This window comes from Oryx dammah, unplaced genomic scaffold (assembly GCF_014754425.2).
Source record: "Oryx dammah isolate SB20612 unplaced genomic scaffold, SCBI_Odam_1.1 HiC_scaffold_13, whole genome shotgun sequence".
Classification (NCBI taxonomy): Eukaryota; Metazoa; Chordata; class Mammalia; order Artiodactyla; family Bovidae; genus Oryx; species Oryx dammah.
In genome coordinates this window covers 2,519,282-2,538,284 of record NW_024070197.1, presented here as the reverse complement: position 1 = coordinate 2,538,284, position 19,003 = coordinate 2,519,282, and the positions used below count along the sequence as shown (strand labels likewise).

The 19,003-nt window shown below is 62.9% G+C and overlaps 3 protein-coding genes across 9 annotated transcripts in view; 2 read left to right on the top strand and 1 right to left on the bottom strand.

Annotated features, from left to right (window-relative positions):
- Positions 1–3,487, top strand: part of TTYH1 (tweety family member 1) — a 13,175-nt gene extending 9,688 nt beyond the window's left edge. The window contains exons 7-14 of one of the 3 annotated variants that reach the window (XM_040251872.1): positions 33–108; positions 567–622; positions 761–853; positions 1,163–1,255; positions 2,456–2,598; positions 2,727–2,772; positions 2,968–3,048; positions 3,146–3,487. In XM_040251872.1, the coding sequence (XP_040107806.1) occupies positions 33–108; positions 567–622; positions 761–853; positions 1,163–1,255; positions 2,456–2,598; positions 2,727–2,772; positions 2,968–3,006 (546 nt within the window). In that variant the 3' untranslated portion in view covers positions 3,007–3,048; positions 3,146–3,487. The remainder of the gene's footprint in view (positions 1–32; positions 109–566; positions 623–760; positions 854–1,162; positions 1,256–2,455; positions 2,599–2,726; positions 2,773–2,967; positions 3,049–3,145) is intronic. The other 2 variants (XM_040251873.1, XM_040251874.1) reach the window with 2 other exon arrangements.
- A 963-nt stretch (positions 3,488–4,450) lies between these two features.
- LENG8 (leukocyte receptor cluster member 8) lies at positions 4,451–16,681 on the top strand. Of its 4 annotated transcripts, none has more exons than XM_040251865.1 (16): positions 4,451–6,772; positions 8,436–8,528; positions 9,190–9,364; positions 9,690–9,791; positions 10,369–10,461; positions 10,696–10,948; positions 11,151–11,292; positions 11,439–11,627; positions 11,902–12,180; positions 12,261–12,401; positions 12,534–12,819; positions 13,233–13,334; positions 13,436–13,504; positions 13,603–13,732; positions 13,816–14,023; positions 15,486–16,681. In XM_040251865.1, exons 2-16 carry the CDS (start codon positions 8,491–8,493, stop codon positions 15,646–15,648), a joined length of 2,370 nt encoding a protein of 789 aa, XP_040107799.1. In that variant the 5' UTR covers positions 4,451–6,772; positions 8,436–8,490; the 3' UTR covers positions 15,649–16,681. The 4 variants fall into 4 exon arrangements, with proteins under 4 accessions (XP_040107799.1, XP_040107798.1, XP_040107797.1 ...); XM_040251864.1 differs by having other exon boundaries at positions 10,366–10,461; XM_040251863.1 differs by having other exon boundaries at positions 10,366–10,461; positions 11,154–11,292; positions 13,816–16,681.
- Positions 15,908–18,722, bottom strand: LENG9 (leukocyte receptor cluster member 9). 2 transcript variants are annotated; one of them, XM_040251867.1, is made up of 2 exons: positions 17,822–18,449; positions 16,449–17,785 (listed from the first exon to the last, which is right to left on the bottom strand). In XM_040251867.1, the coding sequence occupies exons 1-2, from the start codon at positions 18,331–18,333 to the stop codon at positions 16,723–16,725; spliced, it is 1,575 nt and encodes a 524-aa protein (XP_040107801.1). In that variant the 5' UTR covers positions 18,334–18,449; the 3' UTR covers positions 16,449–16,722. The 2 variants fall into 2 exon arrangements, with proteins under 2 accessions (XP_040107800.1, XP_040107801.1); XM_040251866.1 differs by having other exon boundaries at positions 15,908–18,722.
- Positions 18,723–19,003: the final 281 nt, after the last annotated feature.

Genomic DNA, 19,003 nt, shown 5'->3' with positions numbered 1-19,003 from the left:
TGTCGGTCCGAGCCCCTCTGTGCTGTTCTCAGGGCCTCAGTGACTTCTGCTCCAGTCCAGACAGCTACATCCTGAACCTGACCCAGGAGGAGACCGGCCTTGGCTCAGGTGATCACACCTCTGGGCGCACGCCCTGCATCCTCAGGCATCTACGCCTGGGGTGGGGTGGGGGTGCCAGCCCTGCCCAGTTCTGCCCAGCAGAAGCTCTCAGCACCTGCCCTGGCGAACTGGAAAAGAGGGAAGGGATAAAGACGCTGAGACAAGGGGTCAGGGAGAGGGATGGGCTGGGCCATTTGGAGAAAGTGAGGAGCCCAGCTGGGTCAGGGCAGGTGCAGAAGCAGCGCTGTGGGGTGTTCAGCGCGTTCCGGCTGTGGCTGCAGCAGAAGGGAGTCGGCTGGAGCAGAGGGAGTGGGGGCTCGGAGGGCTGGAGGGCTCGGAGGGCGAGGCCAGCGGGACCACAGGAGGGCCCTGAGCGGGGAGGGTGGAAAGTGTGGCCCTGCCCCGCCGCCTGTCCGCGGGAAGGAGCCCGGGGCTCACGGCCTCCCCGGTCTTCCCTCCCGCTTCAGACATCCTGAACTACTATTTCCTCTGCAACCGGGCCGTCTCCAACCCCTTTCAACAGGTTAGGGATGGGGGCGAGGGAGCCGGGGGAGGAGAGTACGGCTGGGGCCTGGATCTAGGGACCCCGGGGTGGGAGGAGAGGGGGTTGGGGGGGGCGTAAACCGCTTGGGCCCTCCTCCCTCCCTCCGTCTTCTCCCAGAGGCTGACTCTGTCCCAGCGAGCTCTGGCCAACATCCACTCCCAGCTGCAGGGCCTGGAGCGGGAAGCTGTGGCCCAGTTCCCTTCTGCGCAGGTCGGCGGGCCGGGTGCTCCCCCTGCACCCCAACTCCCAGGCGGGGAAGGGGGCGGGGCCTGGAGCGGTGGCCGGGGTCTAAGAAAGGGGCGGGTCACCGGTTGTGGGCGGGGCCCGCGTAAGGGAGAGGCCGAGGGCTGTGGGTGGGGCGGGCGGGGGCGGGCCTGGGTTTGTGGGTGGAGTCTTAGGAAGGGGGGGGGGGGGGTTGGGGGGCGGGGCCCAGGGTGTGGGGCGGGTAGAGGGGCGGGGCCTGGTACGGTGGGCGGAGCCCGGAGAGTTTCTGGGATAACAACTCCATTCCCACCGCAGAAGCCTGTGCTGTCCTTGGAGGAGACGCTGAATGTAACAGAAGGGAGCTTCCACCAGTTGGTGGCACTGCTACATTGTCGTGGCCTGCACAAGGTGACCCCTGTCCCCTTCCCTAAGTTATGCTCCCAGGGGAGCCTCTGCCTGGACCTGGAAGCCTAGGCCTCTCCATGTGGCTTCCTGTCCCTACCCTCCACAACCCTTCCTCCAGCAAGTCCTTCTGGACTCCAAGCACAGCTCACGCTAGCACCTCTGCTTCCGACGGCGGCAGAGCCTCTTCCCGCTCCCCACAGCAGCCCGCAGCCCAGCGAGCCTTTTAAACGCAATCTGATCTTCTTCCTCCGCTTAGAAGCCTCCAGCAGTTCCCCCAGCCTGCGGACTAAAGTCCTGGCTTCTCGCCTGACCTCCAGGGGCCCCTGTGGTTACCCCTGGCTGGTTTCCGGCCTCAGCCCTTTGCACCGCCATCCTCCCCGTCCCTCTCCCCGTCAGGGAGCGGTCACGGACCTCCCATCTCAGGGTTCCTCCCTTCCTGTACCATCTCTGCTGTAACAGGGAGGGGAGGGGCGCCCAGTACTGCTTTCCAAACCGCCGCTCTCATCTCCTCGTGGTCTGAAGTGACCTTCTGGGGCTTGGTTACCGAAGTTACCCCGGCGCTTGGAGCAGCGCCTGGCACCGAGCAGGCCGTCTGTCATTCAGGCCAGTTCCTGATGAATGACTGAGTCCGGCATTCAGGAATTGCTGGTTTCTAGCGATGACAGCTGTGCCAACCAGTTTTGCCTGACCAGGCATTACCGTGCAGGGGGCCAGGTCTACACCAGTTGTTTTGCTAAAGCCTTCTTCTCAGTGTTGTTCTAAGCCAGGGATTTTTGCCCCGGGGGACAGTTGGCAGTGTGTGGAGGCATCCTTGGGGGTCTCAGCCCCAGGAGAGAGTGCTGTGGGCAGAGGCCAGGAATGCACCTCCACCCCGCAACACACACACACAGTGTGGGAAGTGTCCGGGACAAGCAGTCTGGCACCCAGTAAGGGCCAAGCTGCAGAGGCCCTTAGCTGTAGCAGTGCCAGGCGTGGGGTGGTGGGTTCTCTGTGGTGGACAGGAAGTCGTGACTTGGGGTCGTTGCCTGCGGGTGTGATAAATGACAGTGACCTCAGCACCTACCGTGCGCTGAGCGCTTTCCGTGACAGGGGAGGAAACTGTGGCACAGAGAGGCTGCGGGATTTTCTCAATGAGGCACAGCCGGGTGGACGGTCTGGGCCGTGGGCATTGCCTGCTAACCCCTCCCGTCTCTCCCGCCCCAGGATTATGGCTCAGCCCTGCGCGGCCTGTGTGAAGACACCCTGGAAGGACTGCTCTTTCTGCTTCTCTTCTCCCTCCTGTCTGCTGGGGCCCTGGCCACCGTCCTCTGCAGCCTGCCCCGAGCCTGGGCCCTCTTCCCAGCCAGGTCAGGAGGGGAGGGGGCTGAAGCCCTGGGGGAGGGGATAGGGGAGCACCATCGAGCCACTGCTGGGGACCGCACCCTCATGGGTCCCCCTTCCTGCTTCTCTGCTACTCCTCTTGTTGCACCCCCAGTGACGACTACGAGGACACAGACGATGATGACCCTTTCAACCCTCAGGTACCGGACCCCTGGGTCTGATGGAGGAGGGGCTGGGGGCCTTGACCCCCTGGTCTGAGGGAGGAAGGGCTGGGGGCCTTGACCCCCTGGTCTGACAGGAGGAGGGGCTGGGGGCCTGGAGTCCTGGTCTGAGGGCACACATCGCCAATCCCCGCTCCCAAATCATGCCCTCCCCTGCCCACGTCTCCCTGGCAGGAATCCAAGCGCTTCGTGCAGTGGCAGTCATCAATCTGAGCCCTTTCTCCAGTCCAGACTGGAGCCTGGTCTCTGTCTCTGGTGAGTGTCTAGACTGACACCCCAGCTCCCAAGCCGGCCTCCAGCCCCTGACCGCACCTCCCTCCCACCTCCATCTGGTTTTTGCCTCTGTCTGCAGTTCCTTCCCCGGCTGCCGGAGAAGACCCCACTAACCCAGCCTTACTGGGCTCCCACCACTAACAACGCCCTGGCCACGGACACCTTAAACAGGACTGCCTCCCTGCCCTGCCCTTCTCCGCATCCTTAGCCCTGGAAGTAAGCCTGGGGAGCAGGCCAGGGTCTAGGGGCTTGGTGGGGAGAGGTGAGAAAGCCAGCCCCGCCACCCTTCATCCCTGGAGGGATGAGAGTGCCCTCCAGCCCCCACCACACCCCAGAGGACTTAGGGCACCTGCTCTCCACTTGCAGTACCCAACCTGGGAATGGGCTGATTTGAAATAAAAGGGAAGACTTTATTTTACAAGCAGCTGGGTCCTTATTTCTCCCTGATCTGGCCTCACAGTTGGGGGTGGGGGTGGGCAGAGAGCCCATCACCTCTGCTCCCACCTGGCTTCCTGGCTACCAGGTGTTTTTGCTCCCGTCTCGATGCTGCACCAAAAAAAAAAAAAAAACAACAATGCCCCCTCCCCTGGCCCCCTATCTAAAGCAGCACAAATGTCCTGATACAGGAAGAGACGCAGATCCCTGGAACAGAAGACAGTCTAGAAATAGATCTCAGAGTGTGTGTGTGTGTAAGTCAGGGCAAAAGGGACTGGTTTCAAAGGAATGCTGATATGATTAGCTTTCCATCTGGAAAGAAACAGTCTGCATACAATACAGGCAAAAAAAATCCAAATGCAGACAAGTAAGGGGCTTCCCTGGTGGCTCAGATGGTGAAGAATCTGCCTGCAGTGTGGGAGACCCGAGTTCCATCCTTGGATCTGGAAGATCCCCTGGAGGAGGGCATGGCAGCCCGCTCCAGTGTTCTTGCCTGGAGAATCCCATGGACGGAGGAGCCTGGCGGGCTACAGTCCATGGGGTTGCAGAGTCAGGCACCACTGAGTGACTAAGCATAGCACAGCACAAGGGGACAGAAGTATTTCTAGAGAAAGGAGGAGACTCTTGTATCTCTTAGTTGTAGAGGGAGGGCTTTCAGTGAGATATCCTGAAGACAGAAACAAAAAAGTAACTTATTTGACAAATTGTGGAATGAGAAAAATACCATAAAGTCCAGAGGCAGATTGACAGTCTGGGGAAAATTTAAAAAACAACAATGAAATAGATAATTCTTCATATATATAAGCTGCAAAGTTATATCCTCAAATCAAGAAAAAGACCACCTAACATAAAAATAAGCAAGGGAGAAGACCATTTAACGAAATGGAAATCCCAACACCAGGGGACAGACTAAAAGGCATTCAAACCCTGATGGTTAGGAAGTGCACTTTAAAACTCTGGGCGTCTCTGGTGGCTCAGTGGTAAAGAATCTGCCTGCAGTGCAGGAGACCTGGGTTTGATCCCTGTGTCAGGAAGATCCCCTGGAGAAGGGAATGGCAACCTGCTCCAGTATTCTTGCCTGGAGACTCTCATGGACAGAGAAGCCTGGTGGACTATACAGTCCATGGGGTCACAAGAGAGTTGAACACAGCTGAGCAACTAAACAACAAGTTGCCGGTCTGGTGTGAATGTCCATCTGTGTCTCTGTGGGAACACTGATGGGGTTACTCCCAGTGCTGAGTAGAGTACTAAGGGTCATGTCCTCTGTGGAAAATAAACCAAATGTTCTCTCTCGAAAAAAGCCCCAAGGGTTTCAGGTCAAGGCCTGTTGGCCCAGAGCACCAGATGCCTGATGTGGGGCCTACCATGGGGGGACTGCTCCATGCTTGCTAATCATTTCCATCTTGAGCACTGCAAGGAATGTTCAAGAAAGCCCCTGATGTGTGGGCCTGAAGCTGGGAAAGAGAAATGGACCATGGTTTCCAAAGAGGGACACCGCGGCAAACCACAGGTCACTCTGATGACTGTGAGCTGTTTGGTGCCCTGTTGAGAGGATGGCCTGGAGGCTCTTCTAGCCGCTTTGCTCTCAAATGCTGCCCTCTAGTGCCTCTGAGTCTGTGTTCAGAAGCCGATTCCGCTGGATGTGTTGGACATTCACAGAGTACTCTGAGATTCACACTGCCTGATTTTCTGGGGGGAGTCATTAACTGGGAAGCCTGGTGGCTCAGATGCCTAAGAGACTCCCTGTAATGCAGGAGACCCAGGTTCCATCCCCCCTGGAGAAGAGAATGGCTACTCACTCTGGTATTTGTGCCTGGAGAATTCCATGGACAGAGAAGCCTGGCAGGCTACAGTCCTAATCAAGGAAAAAAACCCATTTTGGTCTAACTTTAACAAAAGTGAAATCTATTTTCATTTTCTGGGCAAAGTGGTGAAATTCAAACAAAGTCTGCAGTTAACAATATTGTGTCAACGTTGGTGTCTTAGTTTTAATCTTAGTTTTAACAAACATACTACAGCGTTGCAGGGAAACTAGGTGTAGGATAGGCAGGACTCTGAATTATCTTTGCAACATTTATTGTAAGCCTAAAATTGCTCTAAAATGAAAAGTTAATTTAAAAAGTGAAGGGATGAAAAAAAAAAGATAAACTGTGCTAATACTAACAAAATGACACGCATTATCCACAGAAAAGTTTTTAATAATAGAAAATCGGAAAGAAATCGCTGCTTCTTAAACACCACCTACTGTACTCCAGTGGCCCGCCCGTGAACTGCAGTGGATAATTCTATCATTCAGAACTGTGGGTGGGGACAGGATTACTGAAAAGTAACTTGCAAGGAATCTACAGACAGGCCTTTTTAAATGGTGCGTGTGTGTGTCAAGTCGTGTCAGTCGTGTCCGACTCTTTGAAACAGTCTACTATGGACTGCGCAGCTGTCTAGCGTCCTCTGTCCATGGGATTCTCCAGGCAAGAACACTGGAGTGGGCTGCCATGCCTTCCTCTAGCGGATCTTCCCTGACTCAGGAATCAAACCTGTGTCTCTTGGGTCTCCTGCATTGGCAGGCAGGTTCTTTACCACTAGCGCCACCGGGGAAGCCCTTCTTAAACGGGAGGGTCCCAATTCTTCAGGCGGACAAGGATGGCTTTTCAGGACCTGCTACCTGCAAACATCCACAGGTCTATCTCTTGAAGCCAGGACCCCTCACTTCTGTTCCAACAGAGCCACCCCCGCAATCCCCAAGCTACGCCTGCTTCCCGCCCCTGTGTGTTTGCACACTTCCAGTTTCATTTCCTAGGGAAGGTCCCCTTTCCGGCCGGAGGCTGTTCTCAGGCCTTCTTTGGGTCCATCGTCCCACATCACTGCACGGTGGGGACTCTCAGAACTACTCAGCCCTACACCGATTTATACCTAGAAATAGTAATGGCTGCCACCAGGGGGACCAAAACAAGGATGCCTGGGAGGGCGCAGGGCCCGAGCGCTCTACCGAGCGTGTCCCCTCAGGGCCACCGTCCGCAGTCCAGTTTCCGCCTTGTCTTAAAACGTCCACCCCGTGGTTGCGTCACAGGAGGACGGGTTCTAATCAAGTTTGCGGCGTCTATTGGCTGCCCGCGGTGACGGGAGGCGGGGCGAAGCATCGGCGTGACGTCAAGACGCCGCGGTCCGGACGTCGAAACTTAAAGACAGGAGCCAGCCGGGTCAAGAGCACTCGGGGAGCCCTGTTGCCGTCGCTGGAGCCGCCGCTGACGAGTCCCGGGGTCCTACGGCCGAGGTGGGTGTGGCGAGCGGGGGTGGCCGGGCGGGCGGGCGGAGACGGCGTTTCCTTCTGGCCTTCCGCCCGCGGCCCCCGAGGCCTTGGCGGCCGTCGCACCAACGGACACCGCGCGCGAGCGACGACAGGGTGTGGCGGGGACGCGGACCAGTGCGCCTGCGCGCGGGGAGCGGGGCGGGCGGCCGCGCACTGTCGCGCCTGCGCTGTCGGGCGCCGCTCCCCGCCCCCGCGCTCGGAATTCCTGGGCCCCGAGCACCCCTTTCTTCAACTCCCATTGACCCAGCGGTTCCACCGGAGGACAGCGTTGCCCCGGGCGACGGGCCCCCTTGCTCTTTCTTCGCCGCCTCGCCCGGCTCCCCGGGACGTGGTGCGCAGGCGTGGCGCGCCGCGGCCGGGGCGGTGGCTCCGGGGCCGATGGCTAGGATCGGGATCCGGGCAGGCTGTTCCTCCACCCGGCGTCCTTGTTTGCTTTCCTTGGGCTCGCGGGACGGCCAGGTGCCCCGCTCGCATCCGCGTCTCCTTCCTCCCCTTCAGACCTGCCCGGAAACCTCCCTCCCGAGTTGCACCAGACCTTCCCCTAAGTCTCCCTGTCCTGGGCTCCCCCTCAGTGCCCCCAATCTCTCGGGACCGCAGACCTCTGCGCCCCCCACTCTTCCGCTCACCCCCATTCCGTCTCTTCCCTGAGGCCCTTCTTTCAGACTCCTGTTCCTGTCGCCCACTTGTAGGACTTCCGGGTTCCCCAGCGGGACAGGCTTTTGGACATACCCATCCTTCTCAGTTATCCCCTCGAGTCCTGGTCCCTCCCACCCAGTCTTCGCCCCCAGGGCGCTCCTTCACTTTCTTGCAGTCCTCTCCCTCCCGCTCTTAAGTTCCTAACGATATCAGGGGTCTTTTAGGCACCCGCCAAACTTTCTGTCCAGACCCCCAGCCAAGAGGATTTGATGCCTCTTCTCCTGGATCTACTGCTGTTTCTAGGAACCTCCCGTGTAAGAGTCTTCTCTTTCCTTAGGGGACCTTCCAGAAATTAGTCTGTTTAAGAGTTTTCTAAGAACTCCTTTCTTTACTTCAGGGCTCTTCTCTTTGCCTTCTTCTGGCTCCAGGAGTAACTTCTGGAAATCCTCATTTGTTCCCAGGTTTCTCCGTAAATCCTCATTTGTTCCCAGGTTTCTCCGTTCTCCAGTGTTTTCTCCTCTTCTCTCAAGACTCCTTCAAACACGTCCCTCTTTACAGGCTTTCCTTCAGAAGTCTTTCCCCGCCTCCCAGCCGTAAGCTTCACTCAGACCTTGTTCATTAGCGCTTCCTCCCTACCCCTTGCCTGAGGTCCCCCCACCCGCCCTCTGCTCCTCCTCCGATCGGTCTCAGGGTTTCCCTTGAACGTTTCCCTTTCTTCATCTGGGTTTCAGATCATTCTTTTTCTCTTTGGGAAATTCCTTTCAACTTTTTTGCTTTCAAATCCTTCATTTTCCATTTGGAGCGCTGCAGGGGGCTGCCAGGGTCTTTCCCTGGGACTGTAGCCCATTTATTTATTTATTCTCTTCAGGCTGTTTACCCTGTTGGCTCCTTCCTCCTCTGGCTTCTTGTGAGTCATCTGCTTCCCTTCGCTGGTTTGTGGCATGTTTCTTGCTCCTTCTTGATTCTCCCTAATTCGTTTTTTGCCTTACAGAAAGTGAAAAAGCATTCTGGCTCCCGAGGTCCACCCCTTACACCCCAGGGTGCAGATGGCGGCCAACGTGGGTGATCAGCGCAGCACGGATTGGTTAGTGGGGCTGCAGGCTTCTCTCACAGTGCACAAGTGAGAGAAGTCCCCGCGGGACTGGGAACCCTGAGCGGGCGGGGAGCACAGTGGTGTCCTCTGGAAGGATGGCATGGGAGTAGGGGGCGGTGAGAGGAAGCCATGGGGGTCATGATGCTGTCGTCCCTGTGCTTGGGCTGGGGGTGAGGTGCTTGTGTGAGCTTTCATCATTCACAGTACAGTGCTTGAGTCACAAAACTGTGATGACTCGGTTCATCAACTGTGATTAAAGGGGCAGCCTCTAACACTTCATACTCAATTTTTTTTTTTTTAGTTCCTTACTTTTTCCAAAACAGTGTGGTGATTAACTGTCTGACAGGTGGCATCAGACAGAATTTGTGGATTCTTAAAACATTTAGGCCTGCTCGGCCCCAGGTCTTAAGTTCTGTGGATACTGGGCATCATTTTGTTTGACTTTTAACAGCTGTACGTAGCAGGCATCTGGTGAAGCACCTTAGGTAGGCAGTGGCGTTCACGGCTCACGGAGAGCTGTGAGCAGGAGCTGTCAGCACGCCTCAGGTCAGATGCGGAGGCTGTGGGGCTCCAGCCCTGGCGTTTGCCGGCCGGCACCCTGCCCGCCGCCTGTGATGGGAGCGGGGACTGACTCCACGTGCTCTTCCCGCAGGCCCTCTCAGTACAGTATGGTGGCCGGGGCAGGCAGAGAGAACGGGATGGAGACTCCCATGCACGAGAATCCGGAGTGGGAGAAGGCCCGCCAGGCCCTGGCCAGCATCAGCAAAGCAGGGGCTGCCGGCAGCTCCGCCAAGGCCAGCAGCAACGGGCCTGTGGCCAGTGCACAAGTGAGAGAAGTCCCCGAGGGACTGGGACCCCTGAGCGGGTCGGGGAGCACAGTGGTGTCCTCTGGGATCTCCAGGGCAGGGCGCTCTGAAGATGCTCCCAGAGCCCTTGAGTGGGGATGCCTGGTCTGTCTCCTCGAGGAGTCTAGGGCCAGGTGATCCTCACCTCGGGGAGTCCAGCCTGAGGAGGGAGAGGTGCCTGGGTGGGATGGCAGAGGGGGTGGCTCTCCGTGGAGAGATGCAGACCCGGCTCCATCCCTGAGCAGTTAACTCCTGGGAAATGGGGCTCCCGCCTGCAGCCCTCAGGCCCGCCACCCTCTGTCCACAGTACGTGTCGCAGGCAGAGGCCTCGGCCCTGCAGCAGCAGCAGTACTACCAGTGGTACCAGCAGTACAACTACACCTACCCCTACAGCTACTACTACCCAGTGGTGAGTGCCCAGCGGGGGCAGGCTCCAGGGCAGCTGATGGATGGACCACAGCAGGGGCGGCTGCGGGAAGGCCCTCCCCGGCTTGGGGCCCTCCGCGGCGCACCCCAGGCCCACTCCTGCTCCCCACTCCCTGCCCTCCTCCTTGTCCCTACGCTCCTTGCAGAGGGCTGCCTGGAACAGGCTTCCTTGGAGCGGCAGGCCCGCTGCCCACCCTGCCGGCCACTTGGCTTCTCTGCTTGGCCTTCTTTCTTCACTCACTGGGGGAAGTGTTAGGTGTCTACAGCTGACTTTATCGGCACTGGGTTTCTGTGTGTACAGTTATTCTGTTCTAGTGTTTAGATGGGGTAGCGCTCAGTAGATGGCTGTTGAACACAGTGAAACGTGGGACAGAGAGAGGTTTTCATCTTATCTTGTAACCTATAGCATGAGCCAGTTTGGTGCGTTTATGCGGTGGAGAGGGGAGGGGTGAGAGGTCAGTGGCAGATTGCTGCTGAGGTCTGGGAAAGGGCAGGGCCAGGCCCCCCGCCCCGGAAGGAGTAGGCCTGCGGCTGACCCCTTCCTTCCTTGCCCCCAGCAGAGCGTGTACCAGAGCTACGGTTCCCCCTCCCAGTATGGCATGGCCAGCTCCTATGGCTCAGCCGCGCCCCAGCACCAAGGGCCTCTGAACCAGGTAACGCTCATGCCCAGCCCTACGGCCCCTCCAGGCAGGGGTATGGTGGGAGGCGAGGAGGAGCCCGGGCCCCCTGGAGGTCAGCAGGGTGGCTGTGGTAGCTGAGTCTGCACCCAAGGGTCGCTCTGAGGTCGGGGTGGGGAGAGCTGCATGCTGAGGGATGTGACGGTGAAAACTGGAGCAAGGACCAGCCTGGAATGCCCGCTCCGCCCTCAGCGCCCGTTTCCCTCACAGCCCCCCGTCCCGGGCATGGATGAAGGCATGCCCTACCAGGCGCCCCCTCAGCAGCTGCCCGCGGCCCAGCCCCCCCAGCCCGCCAACCCCCCACATGGGGCCCATCCTCTGAGCAGCGGCCCCCAGCCTGGGACAGCCCCCGCCACCCAGCACAGCCAGGCAGGACCCGCGTCGGGCCAGGCCTACGGGCAGCACACCTACCCTGAGCCGGTCAAGCCCAAGAAGGGCCAGCAGCTGTGGAATCGCATGAAGCGTGAGCACCTCGGGGTGGGGAGTAGGGGCGCAGGGTGGGGTCCTCACTGGTGGGAGGCATTTGGGCGCTCTGACCTAGCTTTCAGTGTTGGGACCAACCAAGCTGTGGGTGTGGCTGCTCGGGAAGGAGGCGGGATTCCCAGCTCAGGTGTCCGATTCTGAGGGGCGGGGCTAGCTGACCCCAGCTTTTCATGCCCTCACAGCAGCCCCTGGGACTGGGGGACTCAAGTTCAACATCCAGAAACGGCCCTTTCCCGTCACAAACCAGAACTTCAGCTCCACCACGGAGGGCCAGCACAGCGGCTTCGGCCCACAGCCCAACCCCGAGAAAGTCCAGAACCACAGGTGACTGCCCGTGCTATCTCCGAGAAAGCAGACGGTGCTCTCTCCCTCCTGTGGGCTCCCTGGGTGTTACAAGGGGGCTGACAAGGGTCCTGGCCCAGGTGTGGGGGCTGCTCCCCAACCGGCTGTACACGCCCGCCCTCCGCCAGGGGGAACCTGTCTGGGAAGCCGGACGACTGGCCACAGGACATGAAGGAGTACGTGGAGCGCTGCTTCACGGCCTGTGAGTCGGAGGAGGACAAGGACCGCACGGAGAAGCTGCTCAAGGAGGTGCTGCAGGCGCGGCTGCAGGACGGCTCGGCCTACACGATCGACTGGAGCCGCGAGCCCCTGCCTGGGTGAGTCGGGGGGAACACACGGGGCCTGGGGCTGAAGGGAGCCCCACAGAGAGGCGGGCAGGAGGGTTGGGTCCTGGAGCGGGAGTTGGCTGGGCTGGAATTCTGGGGCATGCGAGCTGGGGGGCGTGTTATTCATCGGCTCGGAGCACCTCTCCTTTCTGTACCGTGTTAGCCGCGTGTGAAGCCTGGGGAGGTGCCCTTCCTCTTGAGCGCATCCTTGGGGCGGGGAACAGGAGGCACCAGACTGTGATGCTCTGCTCTGCCGTATCCTCAGGCTGACTCGGGAGCCTGTGGCCGAGAGCCCCAAGAAGAAGCGATGGGAGGCGCCCAGCACCCTCCATCCTCCCAGGGGGGCAGCCTCCACGACCAGGGGCGGCGGTGCCCAGTCCCAGCGAGGGACGCCGGGGGCTGGGGGCGCCGGCCGAGCCCGGGGCAGCAGCTTCGCTAAGTTCGGCAACCGCAACGTCTTCATGAAGGACCACAGCTCCTCCTCCAGCACCGACTCCCGCTCCCGCTCCTCCTCCCGCTCCCCCACCCGCCACTTCCGCCGCAGGTGCTGGGGCCCCCCGGGCAGGCGGTAGGGTCCCCCACGGGCCAGGCCAAGCCTCACCCTCCCACCCCTCCCTCCGGCAGTGACTCGCACTCGGATTCCGAGAGTTCCTGCTCAGGCAATGAGTGTCACCCTGTGGGCCGTAGGAACCCACCCCCCAAGGGCCGGGGAGGCCGGGGGGCCCATATGGACCGGGGCCGGGGCCGGGCACAGCGGGGCAAGAGGTGAGCCTTGGGCTGACGGCAGGAGGGGTTGGTTTGGGGGTCCTGGGAGGAAGAGGGAGGTGTCTCAGGAGCGCCGGAAAGGGCAGTGCCACGCCCCACGCACCCCTTCATGTCCCCCACCCCCTCCCCCAGGCACGACCTGGCACCCACCAAGCGCAGCCGCAAGAAGATGGCTGCCTTGGAGTGTGAGGAGCCGGAGCGCGAGCTGAAGAAGCAGAAGAGGGCGGCGCGCTTCCAGCATGGACACTCACGCCGCCTGCGCCTGGAGCCCCTCGTGCTGCAGGTGGGCAGCCTGGAGGGCGGCACGGCCGACCCTGACTGGCAGGAGCTGCAGATCGTGGGCACCTGCCTGGACGTCACCAAGCACTACCTACGCCTCACCTGTGCTCCTGACCCATCCACAGTGCGCCCTGTGCCGGTGAGTGCCCAGCGTGAGGGCAGCGCCTCCGTGCCTGGGAGGCCAGGCCAGGGCGGGGCGATGATGGGCAGGGGGCTGGTGCACCCTGGGGTACTGACCTAGAGCTTGCACTCTGGAGACGAGTCCGGGAGGTGGGGCCAGCCTCGACGCCACCATCCCTACCGAGGAGGCCGGTGCCTGCGAGTCCTGGTGCATCCCGGAGGCCCGAGCTGGGCGCACAGGTGCAGGAGGCTGAGGCTGGGAGTGCGCTCTTCCTGTTTGCAGTGCTCGTTTCTAATGCCGACACGCAATCACTGAGGGTCTGATGTTGGAGCCCCCACTTTGGGACTCAAGCCCGTGGGTCCCCTGGCGGAGTTTAGTCCTTCAGGCATGTCGTGCCCGGGCCACACTGCGCCTCCCTTCGCCTACCCCAGGTTCTGAAGAAGTCGCTGTGCGTGGTCAAGGCCCGCTGGAAGGAGAAGCAGGATTACGCCTTCGCCTGCGAGCAGATGAAGTCCATCCGGCAGGACCTCACAGTGAGGCGGGCGCGGGGCGGGCCGGGGCGGGGCCAGGGCGGGCCGGGGCGGGGCCGACGGGGAGGCCGGCTCTGCCGTGACGGCCACTGTCCTCCCACCAGGTGCAGGGTGTGCGCACCGAGTTCACGGTGGAGGTGTACGAGACGCACGCACGCATCGCTTTGGAGAAGGTGAGGACGGGCAGGGCCCCGCCCCACCCCAGGCTTTCAGCCGTCCCCCCCACCCAGCCACGTGGGCCTCACTCTGCCCCTCACGCTCTGCCCTCCAGGGGGACCACGAAGAGTTCAACCAGTGCCAGACGCAGCTCAAATCGCTGTACGCCGAGAACCTGCCGGGCAATGTGGGCGAGTTCACCGCCTACCGAATCCTCTATTACATCTTCACCAAGAACTCGGGAGGTGAGGTGCAGGACCGCGGCCCTGGGCCCCCGACGCGGCCCCCCCCCCCCCCGAGCCCCCTGACCCCGAGTCTCTGGCCACAGACATCACCACGGAGCTGGCGTACCTGACTCGGGAGCTGAAGGCGGACCCTTGCGTGGCCCACGCCCTGGCGCTCAGGGCCGCCTGGGCTCTGGGCAACTACCACCGCTTCTTCCGGCTCTACTCTCACGCTCCCTGCATGTCTGGCTACCTCGTGGACAAGTTTGCAGACCGGGAGCGCAAGGCTGCGCTCAAGGCAATGATCAAAACGTATGTAAAGCTGAGCTCCGTCCCGCCCAGGCCGCGGGCCGCCCTGTCTCCTCCCCCTACCTGTGCGCTCGTCCTGGTCTGGACCCGCCCCTCTCTGCACAGCCCCCCGCCCCCGCCCTCTCCTGCCGCGCTCTGCTCACAGCAGCCTGGACCCCACCTACATCATCCCCTTGTCCAGGCCCCTTTCATCCAAAGCCTCCGGCTTCCCCAACCCTCGAGGCCGAACCGCGCCCAGAGGCTGAGCGCCCCCGTGGGGCAGCCCGCAGAGCTGGCCCCGCCCTCGGCAGCTGTGGGCTCAGCGACCGGGCCTTGCGCCCTCGTGAGGGCTCAGATGAGTTTAGGGCTGGGTGCAGGCAAGCGAGGCCGACAGACCCCAAAGAGGGTGCCCTCTGCCCTGGGCAACGGTGTGTTCGCATCTGTTAGGAGGGAGGCGCGCCAGGTGGGCTAAGGACACCTCTTTTGTCACGGCCGGGGTTGTCCCGGCTTCTAGGGCTGGAGGCCGGGGATGCGCTGTGTGTCCCGCGGTGCCCAGGTCGCCCCCACCAGGGCCACCTCCTGAGGTGACAGGCTGCCAAGCCCTGCTCAGAGGTCCCAGGGGCCTTGGGAGCCATGGGGCGCGGTCTGGGTGAGGATGAACACCCACTGAAGGTTAGGAGGCTCCTTGTGGGCTCCAGTGTGGGGTGAGAACGTTTTAAGGGTGAGATAGAGGGCAGGGCCGTGGAAAGACAGGCAGTGGGGCGGGCTCAGCAGACAGGGCAGGGCGCGGGCTGCTTCCTGCCCAGAGCGCCGAGGGGCCTGTGTCTGAAGGGGCCCGCATCTTTGGCAGGAAGTGCCCCCTGTCCCAGGGCCAGTCCCACAGATGGCCAGGGTTCGAGGCAGGAGGGGTCCCGTGTCCCCCACTAGTGCCAGCTCAGTGGCTGTGCCCCTGGAGCCCTGCTCCTGGGTGCATACAGCTGGGTGGGCCCGCTGCTGGGAGGGCGCACGCACAGAGCTGCTGGCCGGCACCAGCCCACCTCCTCTTAGCTGGGTGCTCAGCCTCCTCTGATCAGGGCGAGGCAAGCAGGAAGGGTGGTCCCCAGATAGGAGCAGCCCCCCCCACCCCCCCCCCCCCGCAACCACCCCCCCCCCCCCCCCCCCCCCCGGCCTCGGTGGGCCCTCTTGTGAGGGTCTGTGCAGGCACCCAGCCAGCAGAGGAGCCAGCTGGCCCTTCCCTCCCATCCCCTCCTCTTGTCCCCCGCTCAGGTAAGTGAGGGCGAAGGGGGGCGCAGCCGGGGCCGGGGTCCCGACCCCACCCCGGGCTCCCCCGAGCCGCTGAGGTGGGGAGGCTGCGGGTGGGAGCGGGGCTGGCAGCTAACGCGCTGAGGAAGCCTCTCGGGCGCCCGAACGGGGGCGCCCCCTCCCTGCCCGTGGGGCCTTCCCGCATCTACCGCCGCCTCATCACCTTCTCCTCTTGTCTCCGTAGCTTCCGCCCAGCGCTGCCCGTCTCCTACCTGCAGGCCGAGCTGGCCTTCGAGGGCGAGGCCGCCTGCCGGGCCTTCTTGGAGCCCCTGGGCCTGGCCTACACGGGCCCGGACAACTCCAGCATCGACTGCCGCCTCAGCCTGGCGCAGCTGCCGGCCTTCTGAGCACCAGCGCCGCGGGGGCGGGGGGCGGGGGGCTGGGCTGCAGATCTTGTCTTTGAGCCATGGACTTGGGGTGTAAATTAATTCGTGGGGAGAGGGCTCCAGGAAGAGCCCTCGTCCCTGCCCCCGTTTTCCCACCGGGGAGTCTGTACAGAGATTTTTCTACGTTTTTATTTTTGGCCTGAGAGGGTCGGGCTGGGGAAGGGGGGGCGGGCAGCGTAGGGCCGGGGGCGTGGTCTATAGGCTGGTCTGTCTGTCTGGTCCTCCACTAATGCTGTCTCAGTGTTTTTTCTCTCTCTCTCTCGAGCTCGTACTCCAGTACCGACTCAGCACCCTGGCCCGTCCCATGCCGGGGGGCAGGGCAAGAAGACAGGCCGCTCCGCCCGCGCCCGCCCACAGCGGGGGCACGCCCTCCGCCCGCTGCCCATCTGCTGCCCCACAGACTCTTGTTGCCAGCCCTCCGGGGCCTCAGTGTTTGGGGCGAGGGGAGCCGCCTAGAGACTGTGCCCTGCCCTCGGCCCCCGAGCCCAGAAGCCGCCGCCGCCGCCACCCGCCACACCGCCGCCACACTGAGGACTCCGGAGGCCGCCGCGGGACCTCGCCGGCCGGGCCGCCTCGTCTGCAGTTGTATTGAGTTGTCTCCGTGTCCCCCTCCCCCGTGTCTCCCCTGCCCCGTCCTCCCCCTCCTCGCACTCTTCCCTCGGTTCAGCACAGGTAAAGCGGTTACCCTCCCTCCCCGCCTCATGGATCACCAGCTCACGTCATGTTTCCTTCTCTTTTCTTTTTGTGTGTGTTTATTTAAGTTATTTTTCTTCCTCCCCTTTTCTTTTCCGTCTCCCTCCCTCTTCTGCCATGTAACTGGAGGGTGCGATGAGTTGCAAACAGCTGGACTGTCAGGCTGCTTCTCTTGCAGACGTCCTCCTCTGCCTCCCCTCTCCCCTTCTCCCCTCCCCTTTCCTTCCTTCATTCTTTCCTTGGAGCACTGAGCACCACTTGGAAGCTTGAGAGAAACCAAAATTAAAGAGAGACAGAGAGAGAAGCCGCGTGCGCACTTTGTCCTTGTCTGGGGCCCGGCCCTTATTTTGGGGGTTGACCTCCCAGGGGGAGCTCGGCCACCGCCTGGTAGGTGTCCCCAGCCCTGCCCACGCGGCACAGCCAGAGTGTCCCCAGGGGCTGGCTCCCCAGCTCCTGCTGCGGGCTGACCTCGGGGAGGCAGACTTGGGCGCCCTGGGGCACCTTGGCCAGGGTGAGGTGGGGGCGTATCCCCCCGAGAGGCTGCAGCACTCTCAGCCCCTCAGCCTCCAGCCTCTGGCTCAGCCTCTGGGCCAGGCTCTCCAAGGGTGGGGATGGGGGAGCACAGAGCACGTGAGAGCCCAGGCGTACCAGGCGACCGAATCTCAGCCTCAGAGGGACCTCAAGCCCGGGGTCCGAGAGCACGTGTCTGAGCGCGGTGACAGCCGCCGCCGCCTCCCCGGGGCCCGCCAGCCTCAGCAGGGCTAGGGTCAGGTGGAGGGCTTCAGCCGGCACCGTGAAGGCCGCGCAAGCCGGTGCGTCTCGTACCAGGTCTTCCTGGACCTTGGCCACCTTGGCCCGCAGCTCAGGCTGGGTCACCATGAACGCCACAAAGTGCGTGGGGCGGGGCTGGCGAGGGCCCACGGCCCCGGCCGCTCCTCGGTCCACAGGCCAGATCCCGGGACCGCAGTCCATTCCTGTCTCACAGAGGCTGTCCGAGGGCTTCCCGCCACGGGTCTCCATGGCCCTGGTGGCGGCGGCGGCGGCGGCGACAGCTGGCTGCAGTGCCTTTCCTGGCGCCATCCTCGGGGAATCTTGGCCTCCAGGGTCGGCCGACTCCCACTCGTGGGTCCTCGCTAATGCGCCTGCCAGCGTCAGGCGCCCAGCTTCAGGGCTTCCCCCGTCCGAGGCCAAGGCTGCCCGGAGTCGGGTCTGGGCTGGCTGTATGAGATCCCCCGCATCCGTGCCAAGGCGGGTGGCAGCTACGCTGTCCAGTGCGCCTCCGGTCCCGTCCGTATCCTCACCGCCAAGCGCATCTCCGACTGAGTTGGCGTCCTCGCCGTCACTCGCATCCCCGTTCCCGTGCGCGTCCCCGCTCCGGTCTCCAACGTCGTGCACGTCCCCGGGCCAGTGCGCGTTCAGGCCGCCGCTCTCACCTCCGGCTCCGTGCGCGTCCTCGCCGTCGAGCGCGTCCAGGATGGTGGGCCCACGGCCGGCCGCCAAGCCGGAGCCAAAGACGAGGTCGGTGCGCGAGGCGCGGTCCCATACCAGGCGGCCGCGGAAGCGGAAGTAGCGCACCCGGTGCTGCGGTACGGCCAAGACGCCCGGCGCAAGCGCCGCTAGCGGCTCGTCCCAGCAGAAGGAAAGGAAGGGCTCCTCGCGCACGCCCAAGAAGCGGTCGACGTAGCCCACAGAGAAGTCGGCCGGGTCGAGGCGCGGGTCCCAGCGGATGCGCTGGATGACGGCGTCAGCCGTGCGCAGCGGCGGCTTCTTGGCTTTGGCCTGGTCTTCGGCCTGGCCTCTAGGCTGCGGCGGCGCCGGCGCCCCGGGGTGGGGCTGGCGGCAGCGGGCGCCGAAACGGCAGCGGCCCTCCAGGAAGAAGCGGCAGGCCGGCGGGGGCGCGGGTTCCGCGACCGAGACCCCCGCGGGCGGCTCCGGCCCTCCGGCCGCAGCCATAGGCGGAGCGTACGGCTGGCGCGCTCGCCCGGCACAGGCCGCTCCTCTCGGGGTCAGCCCTGCCCGGCCCGCCGTGACATCACGGGCGCGGCTCCCGCCCCGGCCCAGCCTGGAAAGCACCCTTCGCGCGGGCCCGCCCTGCGCGGAGCCCAGGGAATCTGGTTATGTTGTGGCCCCGCCCCTGACCACGCCCCTATCGCGTGTGGCCCCGCCCCTCCCGGGCGCGTAGCCAGCGCCGCTCAGCTCCCCTAGGGCGCGGGTCGGCTCCCTTTGGGTTCGCAGGCGCCGCTCGGCTCCCCTAGGGTTCGCAAGCGCGGCTCGCCACTCGTGCGCCCCGGAGAATCTGGATGCCCCCGCCCCCCTAAGGATCTGCACTGCTGCCACGCCCCTCCGGGGGAGAACCAGACGCCTGCGGGCTCAGCAGGAACTTCGCAGCCCGGATTCCGGGCACCCCTGTCGGCCTCGGGGCGTTCCTTTCCTAGGGGACCACGCCTCCTCCCGGACACTTTTCCTGCGCGACCGCTCCCGGGGTAAAGGGCAGCCTTCCTGGACGGGATCCACCAGCGGCGCGGAGCTCCCTGGGTCACAGCCCTTGGCCGATCCCCGGGAGGCGTCTGGCCGTGCCCGGGACCGCGTCCGGCCGGCAGCGGCGCGCGGCCCACTTTGCTGA

What these genes read in the sequence shown, in the direction of transcription:
- LENG9 (XM_040251866.1), bottom strand. Translation starts at nt 18,333, where the DNA reads ATGGCTGCGGCCGGAGGGCCGGAGCCGCCCGCGGGGGTCTCGGTCGCG.
- LENG8 (XM_040251862.1), top strand. Translation starts at nt 8,491, where the DNA reads ATGGCGGCCAACGTGGGTGATCAGCGCAGCACGGATTG. An exon ending in AGCCGCGAGCCCCTGCCTGG is followed by an intron (nt 11,628 to 11,901) that starts GTGAGTCGGGGG and finishes CCGTATCCTCAG; the next exon opens with GCTGACTCGGGAGCCTGTGG. An exon ending in CACGCATCGCTTTGGAGAAG is followed by an intron (nt 13,505 to 13,602) that starts GTGAGGACGGGC and finishes TCTGCCCTCCAG; the next exon opens with GGGGACCACGAAGAGTTCAA.